This window comes from Idiotropiscis lumnitzeri, chromosome 3 (assembly GCF_059441095.1).
Source record: "Idiotropiscis lumnitzeri isolate Australia: NSW breed Sydney's pygmy pipehorse chromosome 3, RoL_Ilum_1.0, whole genome shotgun sequence".
NCBI classification, from domain to species: Eukaryota; Metazoa; Chordata; class Actinopteri; order Syngnathiformes; family Syngnathidae; genus Idiotropiscis; species Idiotropiscis lumnitzeri.
This window is the reverse complement of record NC_142393.1, coordinates 26804150-26824396: the sequence shown is the minus strand read 5'-3', so window position 1 is coordinate 26824396 and position 20247 is coordinate 26804150. Positions and strand designations below refer to the sequence as shown.

Genomic DNA, 20247 nt, shown 5'->3' with positions numbered 1-20247 from the left:
TGAGTGCGCAGGCAGTGTAGTGTTGCAGTTTTTGTGGGGTTTTTTTTTGTTTTGTTTTGTTTTTTGTTTTTTTGCATCGAGCATGCGCACACAGCGCAGAGAAGCAGAACAAACCATGAAGAGACACCATGGAAAATAATTTTGTGGGGGTGAGAAGAAAGCAGTGAGAGATTCAAAACAATGTCAATAAAGTTATTATTTGTGTATGTTGAACTACATGTCTTTTTTTTGTTTACATTCCTGTAATTAAAGATACAGGTATGCAGCGGCCATAATTATAGCAAAATTATACTTTTTATAGTGAGTCATGAAATATTTTCTTCTTCAGAGGGCGTAACGGAAAATATTTGAGTACCACTGTTTTAAACTTTTATTTTAAATTGTCTAAATTCAAATGTTCAAAATGTCAGCTTCTCAACAATACTTAGATATCCGATTTCTGTAGTGCCCCATGAAATCTGAGTGATTATCTTTTTGTTTAATGAAAATAAAACTTATCTTTTACTTTGGAAAACAATGATCAACAGTTTTGTCTATTTTCTGACATGTTGTGGACCAAACCTGCGACTGAATCATAATTTTTTTTTTTTTCATTTCTCCACTCTCAATTTTAAATGTATAGTCCTGTTTATAAATGCAGGGATGACAATTATTAAGGAATGCTTTTTTTCATATTATTCATCTAATTTTCGACAATAATCAACAGATTCATTAATTATTGCTATGATTGTCAGTTGCAGCCCCATTAGCCATAAAAATACAAAATGTATGTTTATCAAGTTGGACTGCAAACCAACGTCACCAACTCAAAGTTATTTTAGCCTACTTAGGAAGTTCGCGAACCTGTTTGATCGCCTGACATCCGACATACAGCAGATTTTTAGTGACCCACGTTATACAAATAAATAAAATTTGATAAGGCCCACACGTGCGAGTATTTTGCATGCACATTCCCCAAGGATGCAACAAACCTGACAACTACTATGACAATGACTACCACTATTACTAAAACATCGGTTTTATGTACGATAGCCCTTCATGCAAAGAAACTCCAATTAAAATAATATTTATAATGCCTTCTATTTCTGATTCTATTTTGGAAGCAAATATGTGTCACTCCACTTTCTGCTCTGTGTCGTGGTCTGATATTGAGAACAAATCCCATTAACGTTAAATTATGATCCTCAAGTAAACACTGCTTGAAAGACTGTCAGCTCATGTATTTGGTGTCTCTTAACAGATATCTATAATTCACATCCAGAGATCCGCTAATGATTGTAACTCCACTTTGATATATCTACAATTTGATTCTGGCTAGTCATAATAACAGGTAGCTAGCTACAACTTAGTAACAAGGTAAAACCTGATTTTGGATCTCTGAAACGGGACAATGGATATCTCGAATTGAGGTGAAGTGCAATGTTACGACTAGTCAACAGCAATTTGTGGATATCTCAAATGAATTTGGTCTTAATAAGAGGCACTTTAAAATAGTAAATGTAAATCTGATTGGCGAACGTTGCTTGCACACCTGGGTGTGCACACTTGTGCAACCCCATTATTTAAATTTTTTTCTACTTATTTGAGTCTCAAAAAGAGATACATAAAAAACTATTGAGTTGTACAGGTTATTGGCCATATTAGTGGTGGAAACGGTTTTGAAATTATTTATCTTGGGCTAACTTTTAAATTACAAAAAAAAAAAAAAGACATTTGAACAGCTGTGTGTATACTTAACATATCCACTGTAACTACCATTTGTACCCGCATAGGAATTTAAACGTTGCTGCCCTGTTTTAATTTTAGAAAGTCGTAATGTTTTGATAAATTCTATATTAGAAAAAAAAAGTTAGACTCTTTTGAGAAAGTAGCCTCATTTAAAAAAAAGTTGTAACGTTACGATTATAAATTAATATTTTCATTGGGGATAATATTGGAATGCAATACGAATAAAGTGATATTTTTAGAGAGCGAGAGAGAGAGAGAATCAACACATTTCAAAGTGTGATATACAGTACTATTTGCTATGATGAAATGCATCTTGTTTAGACTCACCCAAATTCAATAAAAAACGATAACTACCATATGTAGCGCCACAGTTAGTCAAAAATAGTGTTCTGTGGGCAAACCACACACAGGCACGGATGCAAACTGGGAAGCAGGTTTTAGGTGTTTGCCAGTGGTGGTACCATATGTAAATGGACAGTACTGAAACCAGTTTTACACTGGGACATGTTTCCCTTCAAATTTGCAAGTTCTATCCATCCATCATCTGAGCCACTTATCCTCACAAAGGTAAATTTGCAAGTTAGCCTCCTTAAATATCACGGAACTGTGAGGCTAGTACCTGGAGGGATTAGAAGTTTTTGTCAAGCTGTTAATATTGTCTGGCATGTACACACCTTAAGAGATCTAAATAACATTGGTGGGGAAAGTCGTTCCTTGTTTGGTGTAAACTTACTAAGGCAGCATTCACTTCATCACCTATGCAAATAGCCTATTTGCCCGTTTATTAGGTAAACATAGCCTCCTGAAATTCTAATATTTGCTTCCTTTCTTGTTCCAACTGATGGGATGATCTATTTCATTATAAAGTATTACATGTGCTCGCTTAAAAGTAACTAATTTTACGTAGGACAATTTATGAACTACATACATTGTATTTATCACACCGTAGTGATGGGAAATACCAGACAATTTAGATTAATACGGTGCTTATTACTTTTGTTTTACTCCACGACAACAAGCGACAATAACGGACCGTTCAACAATTTCAATGTGTTTTGTTCATATCATATGAAAGACTCTCTTTGGAGCGGTTTGCAGCCGAGTGTGAAGCAACAGGGATGAAAATCAGCACCTCCAAATCCTAGGCAGAATTCCTCAATTGGAAAAGGGTGGAGTGCCCCCTCCAGGTCGGGGATGAGGTCCTGCCCCTGAGTCTGCTGTGATGCGGACTCTGTATCGGTCCGTCGTGGGGAAGAGGGAGCTGAACCGGAAGACGAAGCTCTCAATTTACTGGTCGAGCTTCGTTCTTATCCTCACCTATGGTCACGATATCTGGGGATCCCATAGGGCTGTGACAATATTTTTTCCCCCAACACTGTCTTTTATAGATTTATACCAATGCAACTATGATTAAAAAAACTAATACAAGAAAGGAAAGTGAGAAAAAACTAAATAAAGTAAGTTGCGCAATTTTACTTTTGGTGGGGAAGAACAACACACAATACAATTAGGAAAATCTCACTGGTTAGTGACAGTGTTTTGCAAACATCCCCACAGACTACTCATGTGGCCCTTGGGGTCTACCTGGTGATCGTGAGCATCATGTTGATGACCACTTCCTTAAATACCAAATGTGAAGTAATTTCAACAAATGCCAAATAAACTCAAAGTAAAGTAATTCAACAGAATACAACAAATAAAGCCTGAAAAAAATCATTTCTAAAATATTGGTTTTCCCAAAGCGAGATCCTGCAAGCGACAAACCCCGGGAGTGTGACGTAATTTCAAGAAAAACAACGTGGAGCTCCGTATTTAAAGTGTACAACGCCAGTCAAAAATCATCCCCAAAAGCAATTTTTCAAATTTATCTGAGGTTATGCACGAGCAAGTTGTTGGCATGATGTATGTTGGACCGTACATGTACGAGCCAGATGCTCACAATGCCGAAAACGTTGTGCCCGAACAACAGGACAAGTAGTGAAAATGAGAACCATCAAGATTGGAAGAATAGTAAGATATAATGTTATTACACTCACGTTATTGTTTGAAATTTGATGCTGTGTCATCCTGTGAATTACGCACTATGTTTGTTCATTTATTCTGCTAGCACCGAGACCACGTTATTTCTTCACCTATTTTGATAGTACTAGTAGGCATAAATAAAGTATACTTAATAAATCCATGACGGCATGGTGGGCGACTGGTTAGCACGATGGCCTCTCAGTGCAGAGGTTGTGGTTTTGATTCCGGCTCCGGCCTTCCTGGGTGGAGTTTGCATGTTCTCCCTGTAGCTGCGTGGGTTTTCTTCCGCGTGCTCCTCCCACATTCCAAAAACATGCTTGGCAGGTTGATTGGGCACTCTAAATTGTCACGAAGTGTGATTGTGTGTGTGTGTGAATGATTGTTCGTCTATGTATGCCCAGTGATTGGTTGGAAACCAGTTCAGGGTGTACCCCACCTACTGCTTGAAGACAGCTGGCGTAGGCAGCAACCCCGCGACCCAAGTGAGGGGAAGCGGCTTAGATAATGGATGGACTTACATGACTGTATTGTGTAACCCATCCGACAAACTCATTCATCGGGCTGACATAGATTTACATGTGCTGACCACTTGGTGTCGCTGTAAATTTTTGGGACCTTTTTGGCAACAGAAAGTCAGGACGTCGCACTCTCTAATTGGCTAACGCTGGCTGGGGTCAACCTACGCTGCGCATGCTCAGTTGGCCTTTTGAGGCTAGCTCTGAAATCTGTCAGATCAGCGCACGGTCCAAACTCTTAATACCTCCCTATACAGAGCAGCGCGGATTGCTTTTACTCGGTGCCAGACACTCACATTTATTTAAAGGTGCCTTTAGTTTGAAATTTGTGTTTTTCGACCCGTGTGGCGAAAAGAAGCTGTAAATAATGAGCAGCTCGAAGCGGAAAGAAGAAACTCATTTGCTGAATGGGGGTGTCAAACAGTCCACATGGAGCAAAGCGTTCAACAGTAATGCAGCTTGGGAGGAAAAGGTCAGTCGGCAGCGCTTTTCAAATGTTACCAGTCGTGTTGTTGGATTTTGTTTTGCGCAAACCACCTGGTTTGTTTTCCATTGCATTTGAGGTGGACAATATGACATTGCAGCTATGATCTAATTTTTCACAATTTACTAATGTGGACTGGCCTATATGAATTAATACTTTTACATTTGCTGAATGCCGACTTGGTTTTGTATTCAAAACGTGCTCGATTAATATATTCTTAACTTTAACATCTGTATAATTTTTTTGTTTACCTAATGACAAAACCAAAGGAAGTTTCGAGAGCGTAATCTGCAACTGTAACATAAAAAGAATCAGATGGAGTGTGTAATCCTTGTAATGAAATGACAAAGTTAAGACGTACGCAATGAAGTAACAATCTAATATGCATTAAGTTGCAAAGAAGTAAAAACAAGTAGGAAATTGTAAATATTGTGCTATTCAATTTCATTTAAAGAGCACTTTAAAAAACTAACAAATCTAAAAACTCGAAAAACAAACAATAATCTGAAACAACGGTTGTGACTCGTGCTGCATTGACAAATAACGAATAGAAAAAAGTTTTTAAGGCGTTTTTTAAAAATTGACATTTTCATGGGGCCTTTATTAATGTGCAAAGCTAGGTCATTCTACAGTTTGGGACCTGCAATCGAAAAAGCTCTATTCCCTTCTGAGCTTCCACTTAGTCTTCAATACTTCTTGCATGATGCCTCCAGCAGGATTGTTGGGATGGAGCAGCTCAGAGAGGTTAAATTAGATGAGATAATTCTGAGATTGGAAAGCAAACAGCAGGTTATTAAAATTGCAATCTTAAATGCAGTGGCAGCCAAATCGAGCAAGGACATGATAGAAGGTACTTGCTCCCTCTTTACGTGTTTCAGTTACGTGGCGAGATGCAGCATATCAAACCAAGAAATACATGAATGTTATACATAAGTATTATTGGCAAACTTAATATCATTCCAAGAAACAAAACACATTTAACTGATCCAGGAAGAAAAAAACTTGATATTGTGATGTGCTGTGGGCATTTAACTGAAAATGCATCATTACAGTTAATTCTTCTTTTTAAAATCTTTGCAGGATGAGTTTTTAGATGTGATTTACTGGCTGCGGCAAATCATTGCAGTGATCCTCGGTGTCATCTGGGGTGTCGCCCCGCTGAAAGGGTTTCTGGGAATAGCCATGTAAGCCTTATTCAACTTTCCTCTTCATATTTCATCAGAGGCAATGGTCTAATTTTCTCACCATGTTTTTGCATCGTTAGATTCTGCATCATCAACGCTGGCGTCCTCTATGTCTACTTCAGCAGCTTTCAGCAGATTGACGAGGAAGAGTACGGTGGAACGTGGGAGCTGACCAAAGAAGGCTTCATGACATCTTTTGCTCTGTTTCTGGTGGGAGAATATTTCATGATGCGTGCAATGCATAGACCCTTCTGAAAAACATCTTTTAGGCTTGAGATATTTGCCCCTTGTTTTATGAAAGGCGGCACCGTGGGTGGCTGTTTGGCACGATGGCCTCACAGTGCAGAGGTCGTGCGTTCGATTCCGTCTCCGGCCTTCCTGTGTGGAGTTTGCATGTTCTCCCCGTGCCTCCGTGGGTTTCCTCCCACATTCCAAAAACATGCATGGCCGGTTGATTTGAACGCTCTAAATTGCCCCCAGGTGTGAGTGTGAGCGCAAATGATTGTTCATCTTTGTGTGCCCTGCGATTGGCTGGCAACCAGTTCAGGGTGTATCCCGCCTACTGCCCAAAGATAGCTGGGATAGGCTCCAGCACCCCCGCAACCCTAGTGAGGAGAAGCGGTATAGAGGATGGATGGATGTTTTATGAAAGCAGGATTATTTAGTGCAATATATATGCATCAGATAAAATGGGCTTTAGGTGGTTGGTGTCTTACTGCATATACCTTACTGTGTGTATACGTCAACAGTTTAAGCTTGCCATCAATGGACTTGGATCAATTATTAATTTCTCCCATCATTTGTCCTTCTCAGGTGGTGTGGGTAATCTTTTACACAGCCCTACACTTTGACTGAAAGGATTCCACTCAACACTTTATACGAACATTTGTGTCAAGAAGCAGGAACTCTACGGCTTCAAGGCTGCCGACGTGGCCACAAACAGTATGACTCCTCAATGTGCACTGCGTAATGGAAATAGTTGGGTGAGGATGGACATGATTTAATCAGTTTGTGTAGTTGTTGGGCTGCATTTTTACAGGCGACAAACCTTCCCATTTATCATTATTCCTCCGTTGTATCATTGTCCTCATGTCTGACAATACATAAAAAAAAGTGGCTCTGGTTCTATTTCTAATGAATCACAGCCTTTATGGATGCTATTGTTTTGGCTGACTATCTGCTGGAGAAGATGCATATTGCTATCTGTTGGTACAGCATATTCACCTCATTTTACCGGTACAACTCCTGCGCTGGTCCTGCAAATTTCAAGAAGCAGACAATGCGGTTCATTTCCTACCTGACAGTCACTTGGTTAATGTTGACACTATTTGTTGCTTTTAGGATAAATCACACCAGTCGGATGCAATGAGTTTGATACTGTTGATTACTGTCACACCAAGTATGCCAGAAAATGTCACAGGACTTGTGTCACAAAAGATACTTCAAATTCAGGTTGCTCAAGCATGGTCATTGTCTTCATGGCCAGGAACTGCCAGATGCTCAGGGCATTGTGAACAGCCGTGTTTTCCTGGCTCTGCTTGTGCACTGCGAAACAAACGTCACAGTATCGCTTTAAAGATGGGTTTTGAAATACATCTTTCGTGACACCGGTCCTGGATCTGTACAGACACACCTCATGTTATGCCTTTGCAATTTTATTGCTATATTGTTTTTTTTTTTTTTTTTTTTTTTTTTAGGTCTATTTGAATCGATCAAAATTGTCAGTTGGACTGTGGTACAATGATGTTTACCATCTGCTTCATGTGTCTTTGGTTTTAATAGTAAACATATTTGAATATTCCTGTTAGTCATTCTGCCTGCCTAAATCCAAACCTCGTCGCTTTACAATATATTAATCACAATCTGTCCATCCAGGGACAAGGAAACTGTTGACAGATGTAAGCTAAACTTGGCCTGTGCACACCAAACCAAACTGTTTGTACATCTTATTGTGTCATTTATCAACGACTAGTAAAAGAGGATATAGGAATAGTAATTTAATGTAGCTTCCAGATCAGTCTTTGAAATTAATTTAAGGTATTCTGTAAATTCTGTTTAATGAACCTGTCGTCAAACCCAAACCTATGTACTTGCGTTACGTCTCGCAGGATGTAACATTGCTCAGTATTTTATAGTTGAGAACTTTACTTCTCAGTTCCTGCAAAGTTGTAATGAAACTGTTATCCTATATATGCAGGTTGTGGTTGAAACAATCGTGTTTTCTGATCAAATCTTTTGGAAATCATTAAACATGGAGTTCATTTAGCCTCCATTTTCATTGAGAGTGGTTTATTTTTACTCTTTTTTTTTTTTTAAAAGAAATACATGATGGAGAGCTCCTAACGCTCAACTACTATTTCTAAAATTGAAAAGTTAGAATTGAGATGCATTATCTTTTGCAGCAATTAGATAAGATTAAATGTACAGATGCATGTGGAAAAAATACTTTAATGAAAGTGCAAATCCAACTCCTGAAATGTACTAACAGATCCCTATAGATGGCGGAGTTGCAGCATGTTGGATTTGAGATCAGCACAGCCTTTGAGTAGAAGATGCAAATTTCGAGGGTTAATCTCGGTTTATGTCAATTTCGAGCGAGAGTTATAGCAACATTTGTGAAATTGAAAATGCTTAGGCACCTCACGCTCAAACAGCATCTATGATCGTATTGGTCACAGTAGGTTGTAGGAAAAAGTGACATAAATGGAAGTTTTCCCAAATGGATGCCCCTCAATCCGAGCCGAATGCCCCTTCAACGTGGCGACGGGCAAGCCCTGAAAAATTGTGGTCGCTGGAGGCTGCAGTGGATGCTTACTCGAACATGACCATGAAAGAGCTTGCTGACCTGGAAAAGTGGGTATTATGTTGCGTGGATGGAACGGATCTTCCCTTAACAATTTTCGTCACCGGGGCGGCGGGTGGTGGTGCTGTATTGATGCATTGCCCCGGTCCACCCTGTGCACTCCCCTGGTCAATGGTAAGTGTTGTGTTGTATGAAAAAAACTAAAATAATAATACCTCATTCTTTTAACAGAACTGACTTTATATGGTACATTAGTTGAACTTTTTCTTTTTAAAAAAAACGCTCTTTCTATCAATAAATTGTAATGCACGTGAAAATGTGTTTATTTTTTGTTGCTGGAATGTACCTGGAGTCATTTTTTTTCCATTTCAATGAATTTATTGTACAATTATTGTACTTATTATAAAGACAGTCGTTCTGAATTAAAAATAAGACTAACAATGATGGAGAACATACTTCATTAATTTCCTTGACTATTAATTATTGTATGAAAACCAATGAATGAATGAATCTTCATGCGAGGCTTGGCAGTGACGTCATCAACGAGCGAACACACGTCGTGACGTCGAATCCAAGATGGCGGGCACTCGCTCCACGATGAAATTTTGGAAGCCGGGTAAGTTTGTCTACATGAGTGTTAATAAGCATTGTTTTTAGTATATTGGAATCCATGTTCACATCGTATGTGAGCAGATTTACATGTGCGTCAGCCTTTGTGGGGTTTAAAGCCTCAACTCGGAATGTGCGCGTTATGTGCAGCCAGTCCTGCGGGAAGTCCTCTTTCAAATTAAAACAAGGGGCGCAAAGTACAGTAGCGAATAATCCGTCGTTAATTGCTCATGCGTTGCATCGCATACATTGGTACCGTCAATTCGTTGTTCGTCTCCCGTGTGGTCAGGGTCCGAGGCACCTGGGATCTCCGAGGAACGTGAACTAAACACTGAGACCAGCGGTTCCACCGTCGTCTTCAATCCATTCATTTCACTCTCCATCGAGAAGCAGAGACAGAAGCTTCCCGTTTTCAAGGTGTCTTTCACACCTTACAACACGTCTCACTCTCCCTTTGCCTCAAGCCACTGTGTCTCATCATGGACCAAATGATTGTCTTTCCAGCACAGAAACAACATCCTGTACTTGGTGGAAAGCTTTCAGACTGTTATCATAGTTGGGGAAACTGGATGTGGGAAGACGACACAGATCCCTCAGGTTTGTGCAACATCTCTACAACATAGAAGTGATGCAAAACAATGTGTAAGTTTCCCCGATTTACTCTTGAATGAGTATACATTCTACACTTTTTTGCTGTGCATCTGTAGTGGAAAGTAATACTTAAGTTGAATCTTCACGTACCTGGCAGGTATGTTTTACTTATGCAAGTACAGCGATGCCTTGGGATATAAGTAGTTAGCGTAGATAGTCGTGATTTTACAAACTTACATATTTGAACACAATGGTGTAACAACACCAGTAGACTCATAACCACAATACTCACAGACATACTGTACATTCTTTATCTTGTACGGAAAATGACTATTACTAAAGCAACTTACTGAGTAGTCAAAGAGGTCTATTCTTCTTTATTTGTGTATGACAGTATTGATTAGTGCTGCCTCCCAGTGGTCAAGGTGGGCACATGAAAAGGTGTATTGTGAAGTGGGGCTTTAACGGGTTAATGGCATTTCGCTTCATCTTAGTGGGGAAAGAGGACACAAATGTTTTTATATGTACTTCCTACTTTGTCAAAATAGACTTGTTGGATTCTTCCACGAATGATGACACACAATTAGAAAAAAGGCATAACAAAAAGAGAAACAGTCAACCGTGGTTAATATCTTGTTTGATTGAAATCTCGGTCTAATAAGGCAGAAAAAATGGACACAGCAAATTTATATATTTTTTTAACTTCAGCTTTGGATTTGAATCATTATCTTTACTCTTATGTGCCTCTTTTTTATTTATTTTTTTTTGAACACGATATCTCTACTTCTACTTAAGTACAGAATAAAGTGCGCGTACTTTCTCCAATCAGCTGTGTGGTGATGTGCGCAAGTGTGATTTAACCTCAACCTGACCTCTTCTATGTGATGTGGCCTGGTTTGTGTTGCGTCAGCACTGCTGCAGCATTGATGTCTTTCTACTCTGCTCATTCGTCAGCTATCTTTTTAATTTTATCTCCCCTTAGTACCTGCTGGAGGCTGGCTGGGCGGCCGAGGGGAGGGTGATTGGTGTGACACAACCCCGACGTGTAGCTGCTATCTCTGTAAGAGCTCTGCAGATCTCCTGCAATTTGGCTTGTCTTTGCCAGAGTCCTTTCACTCAGGGCAAATCAGTGTAACACTCAAGGGCATGGCCGCTTCAAGCACTTTTCTTTGTCTTGACGCTAGGTGGCTAGCCGTGTTGCAGAAGAGAGAGCCACCCGGTTAGGACATGAGGTGGGCTACACCATTCGATTTGACGACTGCTCAGACCCGCAAGCTACAAGGGTTAAGGTATTCACAAACACATGGTCAACTATTTTTGTATACGGTGGTGCTTTGAACTACGAGTGACTTGACTTAACACTTCCATATTGCAGTGTTATAATGCTTTAACCAATGGATTGAACACAAATGGTGCAGTAGCACATACAGACAATAGAGCAGTAGTCAGTCATATATTCCTTATCCTCTGCAAATAATAATGTTAATGCCTCACCAATAATCTGTGAAAAGTTGAGATGTCTCAATGAGCAGCATATGCAGAAGGAGCAGCACAATGGCCAGTCAATTAATACAGTGAGACAAAGACTGTTTCATTCTTTTGGATTCTATTCAATGATGTCATTACTGTGTGTTTTTATCAAGTACGATATTATGGACTGCTGTTTTTCCCCATTAACTCATTAAATGACATTTTAGAGGGTTTTGACCCAGCCCACGGAATATTGTGTTCGTTGGCTATGTTGAGGTTACAAAAAAATGACGAGACTCTCTTTATCAGTAAAAAGTTTATTTCTACAATTTGGCATTCGTTATTCTTTACCTGAAAATCCTGTTTCTGCTAAAAAAAAGGAAACAGAAATTAAAGGCTTTGTGAAGACATATTTAAAGTAAAACTTCAACTTTGACACCAGTAGTTTCTGCTTTCATTACAGCTCAAATATATAAAAAGTAAATTCAAGTAAAAAACACCCCCAAAAATCAGAACAAGCAAATCGTATGAATGTATTATAGTACGAAATCTATGTCGTGAGAAATGTTTCAACCAATTGAACTCGTACCTATTCTCAAGGCACCACGCTCGCAACTACCTTTGCCTTGTAGAACTGCAACATATAGTGACATCCAGTACACGTTCTCAACACTCTTTGTTTTTTTTTTTTTTCTTCCCCCATTATTTTATTTAATTATTGGTATTTGCACCGAAGGGGGGAATTTCTCTAATCTTGTTGTACACTGAGTATAATGTCAATAAAGGGCATTCTGATTCTGACATAATGTTAAACACAATGTTCATCTTTTTGTGTTTCTGTCCTTGTGGGCTTCAGTTCCTCACAGATGGAATATTAGTTCGGGAGATGATGGCCGATCCCCTGCTTAAAAAATACAGGTAGTGCCTTGAAACGGCAAAGGTGACCCGGCTTAGTGGCTCCCCGCAGCTCAAATGTTTTCTGCTTTGGTGTCTGTCTTTCTCAGTGTCTTGATGCTGGATGAAGCGCATGAGAGAACCCTGTACACAGACATAGCAATCGGCCTGCTAAAGAAGGTATTACAAGTTCAAAATATTAGTCAGGGATGTCAAACTTGTTTTCATCGCGGGCCATATTATAGTCACAGTTGCCCTCAGGTAATAATGGAGAAACCGCAAAATGGACAATCAATATAGCAGACATTTTATGCCTAAAAATACTATTTAGCAATTTAAGTACCAATATTCCACTACACAATTTATTATACAGTTAATTTACATAATATAATAGTATACAAGACATGTTTTCATCAAAAGTAAGGTAGAGATTTTACTCCTAAAAGGATATTTATTATTAATGGAAGCCATTCTAACGGTATGCGCAGTTTGAACTTTAACACTGTGCTTAAATAAAGGAAAATACAATAAATTGTACTTGTATATATTCTAATTTCATTCTATGTATATAAATGTTAAATAAAACTACCAAAATAAAAGTTTAAAAACCAACAGTTCTTAAAGATGAAATGTAAATGCATTGCACTTAAAACATGAACTGAATTCTACTTATTTTGATCATGATTCTATGGACTACCACTCGAGGGAGCCTGCACACCACACATTAAGAATCACTGCACTTGTACTATAACGGGACAAAATCACGGTTAAGTATCTATCATATCTTGGTGTTACGATGAAAGTTTTTGTTAACGTTGTGGCAGGAGTGCAAGGCATTTACACTTCTCGCTTCTTACCCAATATGTTCCATATGGGACCTCTAATATTGGCCCAATACAGTTGCCCCTGCACGTGATTGTTATAATTTGATGCCTAGTTTTAAAACTTTGCGGCGAGCTTTCACGGCCCAGGGGCTTTGAATTTACTGTAAGTGAATCTTTTTCTTCATCAGATTCAGAAGAAACGTCGAGACCTGCGGCTCATTGTGGCCTCCGCCACTCTAGATGCCAAGGTAACTGCGTCATTAAGATGAAGAGATATGCTGGAATGGTGAAAAAAAATGCGAGCCATTGCTAGGTCAGATTGTGTTGTACTGACAAATGAGATAGAGTGCCTTGTTCAACGTCAGCTGAAATGTCAGTGTCATCTGCAGTCGTGTGCAAGTTACTCAGTCAAAATGGGATGTACTGTTTTTTTTTTTTCCTGTTTGACTTTTATTGTTGGGCTGTTCATAATCTCAGTAGAAAGGAAAAAAGTGAACGTTAACCAGAGCATAGACATGTATTACTTATATTACCAACATATTACTTGCATTACTTTTTTGATTGATCGATTCAACTATGTAGATTATGTCATCCACAATCATTAGTTTTCTTGCTCAGAGGACAAACAATAAATAAAAATAATTTTGTTATTCTAACTGAACAATTCATGTTTCCAAAAGAAATTCCACGAGTTCTTCAACCTGAACGAATCTGGAGATCCCACCAAGGACACATGTGGCATCCTAACAGTGGAGGGTCGCACCTTCCCAGTGGATATTTTCTACACTATCAGGTAGTGATGCTGTGCAATCTTCAGACTTGACTTGTTACACTAAAGTCTTAATGTTTGGTCCCCAGTCCTGTACCTGACTATGTGAAGGCCGCAGTTGAGACGGTGGTGAAAATACACGAAGCGGAGGAGGGTGGGGATGTGCTGGTGTTCCTTACTGGGCAGGTTTGCGGCTTCCTTTCTGAATTCCAATCACAGTGATACTGCTGCATAGACTTTGGGTATTAAACCAAAACACATTAACTCTGTTGACATAAATTTACTAGCTTAATGCTAACACACAACACAAAAGGCCATAGACGGGCTGGCGTAATTAGCATATTTTTGTTGTAATAAATCTTTTAACAACTTATGTTTGAACAGAGCATACAACAATCCTGACCGATGTTATTTTTCCTCTACAAAAACGACTAATATTATTACAGCTTATTTGCAGTACTTTTCTTCTTCTTAAATCTACATATAGTATGTTTGTGTTTATTATACTGTCTCCAATGGCCACTGAACTCTATTGATGCACGGACTATTTAATTTCTATACATTGTATTCAATTACGATATTACTGTATTACAGTTTTTTTTCCAACTACAATGTTGTCAAGCATTGATTCTCAAAGTATGCAAGCTCACTCTAGAATCACGGCCCAAGTCCAGTTCAGTTGTATTTAACTTTTGAGTACAATTTATATTTAGGCATTCACCCCCTGTACCCATTCTTTTTCTTTCCACCACATTGTCATTGCCACGCTTTGGGTACGTTCTCTCAGGAAGAAGTGGAGAAAGTGGTGTCCCTTCTGCAGGAGCAGGCCAGGTCTATGTCAAGACACGGCATGAAGAAACACCTGAGAATTTTGCCAATGTATTCCGGTTTACCTTACAGCGAGCAGATGAAGGTCTTTGAGCGGGTGCCCGCCACAGTTCGCAAAGTAAAGACTCCTTGTTTATAACCCGTGCATGTATGATGTTTGTTTTGTCAGTAGTATTAAATACTGTAGTTTTGAATGCCTTTTACTTCTTGAAAATGTCTTTCTTCCTCCAGGTGGTGGTGGCCACCAACATAGCAGAGACATCCATCACCATCAACGGTATCGTTTTTGTCATCGACTGTGCTTTTGTCAAGCTACGTGCGTATAATCCCAATACTGCCATTGAGTCACTGGTGGTGACGCCCATCTCCAAGGCTTCAGCCAGCCAGAGGGCAGGGAGAGCCGGCCGCAACCGACCTGGCAAATGCTTCCGACTCTACACAGGTTTGTACTTTTACAGTAAAAAAAGAACATGTATTTTGTCTTCTGTGAACATAATTATGTGTTGATAACATGTTTCTTTTCATCAGAGGAGGACTTTGAGAAACTGCCTGCCTCTACTGTGCCAGAAATGCAGCGCACCAACTTGGCGCCAGTTATTTTGCAGCTCAAGGCTTTGGGCATTGACAATGTTCTGCGGTTCAGTTTCCTTTCGGTGAGTTGAAAGACAAGGTGCTCCACCAAGGAGAGCAATCATTTGATTTGCAACATAAAATACATAGTAGCTTTTGTAGCAGTATTTTTACAAATTTTAATTTACAAATTCCAAATACTGTTCAGTATTTTTTTTTTTTATATTTCATATGGCTAAACCAACATTTCATACTCACATTTACACATTTTTGGCCACTTGGTGTCAACCTAACTTGTGAGAGGAACCAAAAAATGACACCGAAAGACCGAAGCCGAGATTCAAACCCACAAACCTTTAACTTGAAATAATCAATAATAATAGTAATAATAATTGATAATAATAATTGATAATAATAATAATAATAATTGCTAATAATAAATAATAATACTGTATAAACATGTACATTGAAATGCAGTTTACTTTGCAACTTGTGAAAAATTGCTAAAAGTCTAGATTGATAAGTTGGCTCTATATAATTGGAAGAAAAGCTTCAAAACTTTCTATTGAAACTGAATAACCTTTTTTTTACTGTGGAATTGATTATGCTATCTATTTTGTCTTTTCAAACCCCTCATAGCCTCCTCCAGCTCAAAGTATGGTTCAGGCTCTGGAGCTGCTTTATGCTCTTGGAGGTAGGAAACCGACGTGCACTGGAAAGCCGCATGCCTCGCGATTACTGTTTACTATATTTAATTCTGTGGCAGCAAGCATTTGGAAATAACTAGAGTCCTTTCACTCCTGGCTGGTTTGTAGGCCTGGACAATTATGGACGTTTGACCGATCCCATGGGTGTGCGGATGGCGGAATTCCCTCTCAGCCCCATGTTTGCCAAAATGCTCCTCGACTCGGGAAACTTTGGCTGCTCCAAAGAGATTGTCACCATTGCGGCAATGATGCAGATTCAGAATATCTTTGTTGTACCCCCCAATCAGAAGAAAGCCGCTGTGAGGAGAATATCAATAATAACTTTGGTTATAACCAATGAAGAAGCAGCTTTTGTAATCAAGCCTTTTCTGTCACTTGCAGGCCCGTCAACATAGAAAATTTGCTGTCGCCGAAGGCGATCACCTCACCATGCTAAATGTGTATGAAGCCTACATGAAGGTGGAGTGAGCGTACATTTCTTGAGTGTATAGTTGGTAGGTCAGGAAGTCTGGGAAGTCTTGCCTCTATTTTTCCGTCCATTTGTCTTCTGCAGCACCAGAAGAGCTCAAAGTGGTGTCAGGAGCATTTTCTCAATTACAAAGGTCTACAACGTGCCGTGACGGTACGAGAGCAGCTGCGCCGCCTCATGACCAAGTTCAAGGTGGTGTGGACTTCTAGCGAAGGTACATCAGGTTTATTACATCAACTGTTTTTGTATAGTATTTTCAAGAACAGGCGAGTCATAAATCAATGCTTGCTAGTAACCTTTCCCTTTCTTCGTTGTCAATTGTTTGTTTCATTGCAGGCGATCCCGATGTGATCTTGAGGTGCATTGTGTCTGGGTTTTTTGCTAATGCAGCGCGCGTTCACCATTCTGGTTCCTACCGGTAAACACTCTTGTTTTTCTTTCTCCAATGTATTCTGACTGTCCACCAGTGTTTCCCAACCTTTTTTTGTCTTTTGGACTAATGAAGTGAAATCTAATCATTTACTGTGACACACCTCAAGAGGTCGCTCGGCACGTTATCACACAGTGGTTTTGTATCACTGACTTTGTTTCCGACACTAATAATGTTTTTTTTTTTCTTCCAGGACTTTACGAGACGATCGTGAGCTTCACATCCACCCCAACTCTGTACTGTATGGGGAGAAACCACCAAAATGGTGAGAAAATTTTTGTTGACGTCAAAAATGTTGTTTACATTAGCTTAATGTTTTTTCTTGAGAATGTAAACAATTTTTTTATGCCAACCCTGGCCTACCACAGGGTTGTCTTCAATGAAGTTTTGCAGACAAGCAAATACTTCATGCGAGATGTGACTGCAGTGGAGTCGTCCTGGCTCGTCGAGTTGGCCCCTCACTTCTACAAGCAAGCTAAAGTAAGTCAAACTCGGGCAATGCTTTGATTTATTTACGAAAATCAAACTGAAAAGAGTTCAGTTTTTTTCCTTGACATGCTCATAAGTCTAAGCATTTGTATCCCAAATCATCATTTCCCATTGAAATGAATGGAAATCCCATTTATCTGTTCCACCATCAACTTGTTGGATGAATGTCAATGTATAATATTGTCCACCATTATCTGTACCGCTTCTCTTCACAAGGGTCGCGGGGGTGCTGGGGCCTATCCCAGCTATCTTTGGGCAGTAGGCGGGGGGTACACGCTGAACTGGTTGCCAGCCAATCACTGAGCACACATAGACGAACAACCATCCGCGCTCCCACTCACAATTTAGAGTGTCCAATCAACCTGCCATGCATGTTTTTGCAATGTGGGAGGAAACCGGAGTACCCGGAGGAAACCCACGCGGGCACGGGTAGATCATGCAAACTCCACACAGGAAGGCCAGACACGACCTCTGCACTGTGAGGCTATCGTGCTAACCAGTCACCCACCGTGCCGTCGTGTTTAATATTGTACTCATACAAACATAGACTAATAACAAAATATAGCGTAAAGCATTGAACAGTTTGTGTATCATATTTGAATGTTGCAATCCACTAAGTACACTGTTCCTTTGCTTGTGCCCACCTTGGGTGGTAGTACTGTATAATACAGTCATGCCGACATTTATGAAATGTAATTTAAGATGAGATCCTAGATTTTACTCATATTGGCGTGGTGTTTTTCCAAACCTCAAAAATGGCATCAGTAGAATATCAGTTTTTTGTAAAATCCCTGTGGTTTGTGCAATGCTATATTTGCATGTTGAGGCAAAAGCTGCACTACCCCATTTGCATATGAGCCACATAACATATTTGGCAACAATTTAAGGTGATGGAAATGGGATGGATCTCATCTCACCTGTTATCCCGAAAAAGTTGCAGAACCTTGATAGACGGAATTTTACATTTTTACATTTGTCATCAGATCACCCACCAGGTCTTGATTTCCACATCGACTAACAGAAATACCTTTCTTTCCTTTCTCTTTCAGCATGGTTCACTTGGCAGCAAGCGTTCCCGCATCCTCTAAACCAGTTCATCTTTTCGCTCTCTCCGTGTAAATATAGATGTCATATTTATGGATCATGTCCACTTGCGCAACTGTACCCATGCTCTTGCTTTTTGATAATGATCTCCCTTGTATTAGATCTGTGTGAACGTGATTGCTAATGAATGTGAGACGAAGTCATACTTTGTACATAGTCAGAGAAGGCTCAGGTCCGGGGAATGCTTGCAGTGATACCTGGTTCTCGACTTTATTTTTTTAGAAGTTGTATTTTGTTGAATACTGGATGTTGAATAATGAGGAAAGATGAAATGTTGAGGATGTTTCCATTTTGCCACAGTTTTTCTTATTCAATTCCTTTGCCCTCTCATAACCTAGGTGCCTTTAGAAACATGACTGGTAAATTGACCTCCAGTTTAATTTTCCTTTCTTAAAACTGTCCCGTGATGACACTGTGAGAAGACCGGCTTCACCTTTACCTTTTGCGTGAACATCCTACCAGAATTTCAGATTGTGCAGCCTTTTCACCATTCAGTGCCAATTTCATTTCTTCAGCCTATTTCTCATTTCATTCCTCAATAGATTGTGCAAAAAAACATGCAAGCATTGTAAATGGGAATACTGTGAAAACCAAACAAAGTGCTGTTTGCCAGTGTGGTGACTTAAAACGTAGTTAAATGCACTCAGATGTAGCATAAACAGAACAGATAAAGCCTCAATCGAACTAGAACTACATTTTCAGAATATTCACATCTTCAGAATATTCACAGCGCTTTACTGTGTTTCATCTACATTACAAATTCAGTACTTTTGTTTAATAAACTGACATGCCATTGGGTTACTTCTATATAGTAACAAGTGCATGCGCATTTACAAATGTGTTTGTGGTCAGATTTTCCTCCATTTTCAGCTAAAATGTCAACAGTCTCCAAGATTGCCATATTACTATAATTGCTACTAATCAAGGTCATTCAGATATTTAGGCCGTCGTGCATGAGTTGTTGAACATTACTGGAGTTCCGTAAAGCCCAATCGCAACCCTCAGAAGCACAACGTACAGTAGCTCTGTAAACCAAACGTTGCATGATAAATGGGCTCATGCATATTCATCGAGTTATTGCTCGTATAGGTCATTGTCACTTGCCGTTTCTCTTACATCCCCAAATAAAATCTAAGTACTACATCATGCAATATGTGTCAGTTTTTAATTGAAGTGTACAGGTTTTTCCACTTGATGTCACCGTTGGTCCAAAAACAAAATACCGACACATTCTGCAATAAAAGGAATCAGGGCACTAGAACGCGTTTTTATTAGTTACTATAATAACTAAATTTTTTCATGAATTTCAGAATATTTTTTTGTCGCTACAACTGCTGAAGTCACGTGACTGAACAAGAACAGGGCCATATTTAGGTAACCTACGCCCTATAAGTATTGTACAGGAACGTAAATATAAAACAAGCCTGCCACGTCTAAATTACTTTAGCCTGTTTATTTCACGTGTGTACAATATAATTGCAGATATAAAGAGCATATCTTCATGCAAGAATTGAGAATTCAGTACATAATCTGCAATGTATAATAGCTGTATGATGCTTGTATATTTTATTGCACAGTGTATGTGGTAATTGGTTATTCAGATATTTATTAAAAACATCTAATGAGCATTATGCTTATATTAATGAAAGCGCAAAAATGAGGACGAATGCGATGCGTGGTGACAGGGTACAGATGGTAGTAACCAGCGATAGTAAATTCGTGTGTATTTTCAAACGAATTGCTTGAAATGATTGAAA

The 20247-nt window shown here is 39.3% G+C and overlaps 2 protein-coding genes across 3 annotated transcripts; both read left to right on the top strand.

Moving 5' to 3' along the window:
• Positions 1–4414: 4414 nt before the first annotated feature.
• Positions 4415–8205, top strand: rab5if (RAB5 interacting factor). The gene is made up of 4 exons (XM_088289142.1): positions 4415–4737; positions 5830–5933; positions 6014–6143; positions 6747–8205. The coding sequence occupies exons 1-4, from the start codon at positions 4633–4635 to the stop codon at positions 6786–6788; spliced, it is 381 nt and encodes a 126-aa protein (XP_088145268.1). The 5' UTR covers positions 4415–4632; the 3' UTR covers positions 6789–8205.
• Positions 8206–9255: 1050 nt separating this feature from the next.
• dhx35 (DEAH-box helicase 35) lies at positions 9256–19641 on the top strand. 2 transcript variants are annotated; one of them, XM_088291364.1, is made up of 22 exons: positions 9256–9352; positions 9635–9762; positions 9850–9942; positions 10919–10996; positions 11121–11225; positions 12263–12324; positions 12411–12480; positions 13313–13372; positions 13805–13917; positions 13983–14079; positions 14681–14724; positions 14794–14839; positions 14953–15163; positions 15250–15374; positions 15931–15985; positions 16107–16297; positions 16380–16457; positions 16552–16681; positions 16804–16885; positions 17091–17162; positions 17266–17377; positions 18436–19641. In XM_088291364.1, exons 1-22 carry the CDS (start codon positions 9313–9315, stop codon positions 18472–18474), a joined length of 2031 nt encoding a protein of 676 aa, XP_088147490.1. In that variant the 5' UTR covers positions 9256–9312; the 3' UTR covers positions 18475–19641. The 2 variants fall into 2 exon arrangements, with proteins under 2 accessions (XP_088147490.1, XP_088147489.1); XM_088291363.1 differs by having other exon boundaries at positions 14681–14839.
• The last annotated feature ends 606 nt before the right edge of the window (positions 19642–20247 follow it).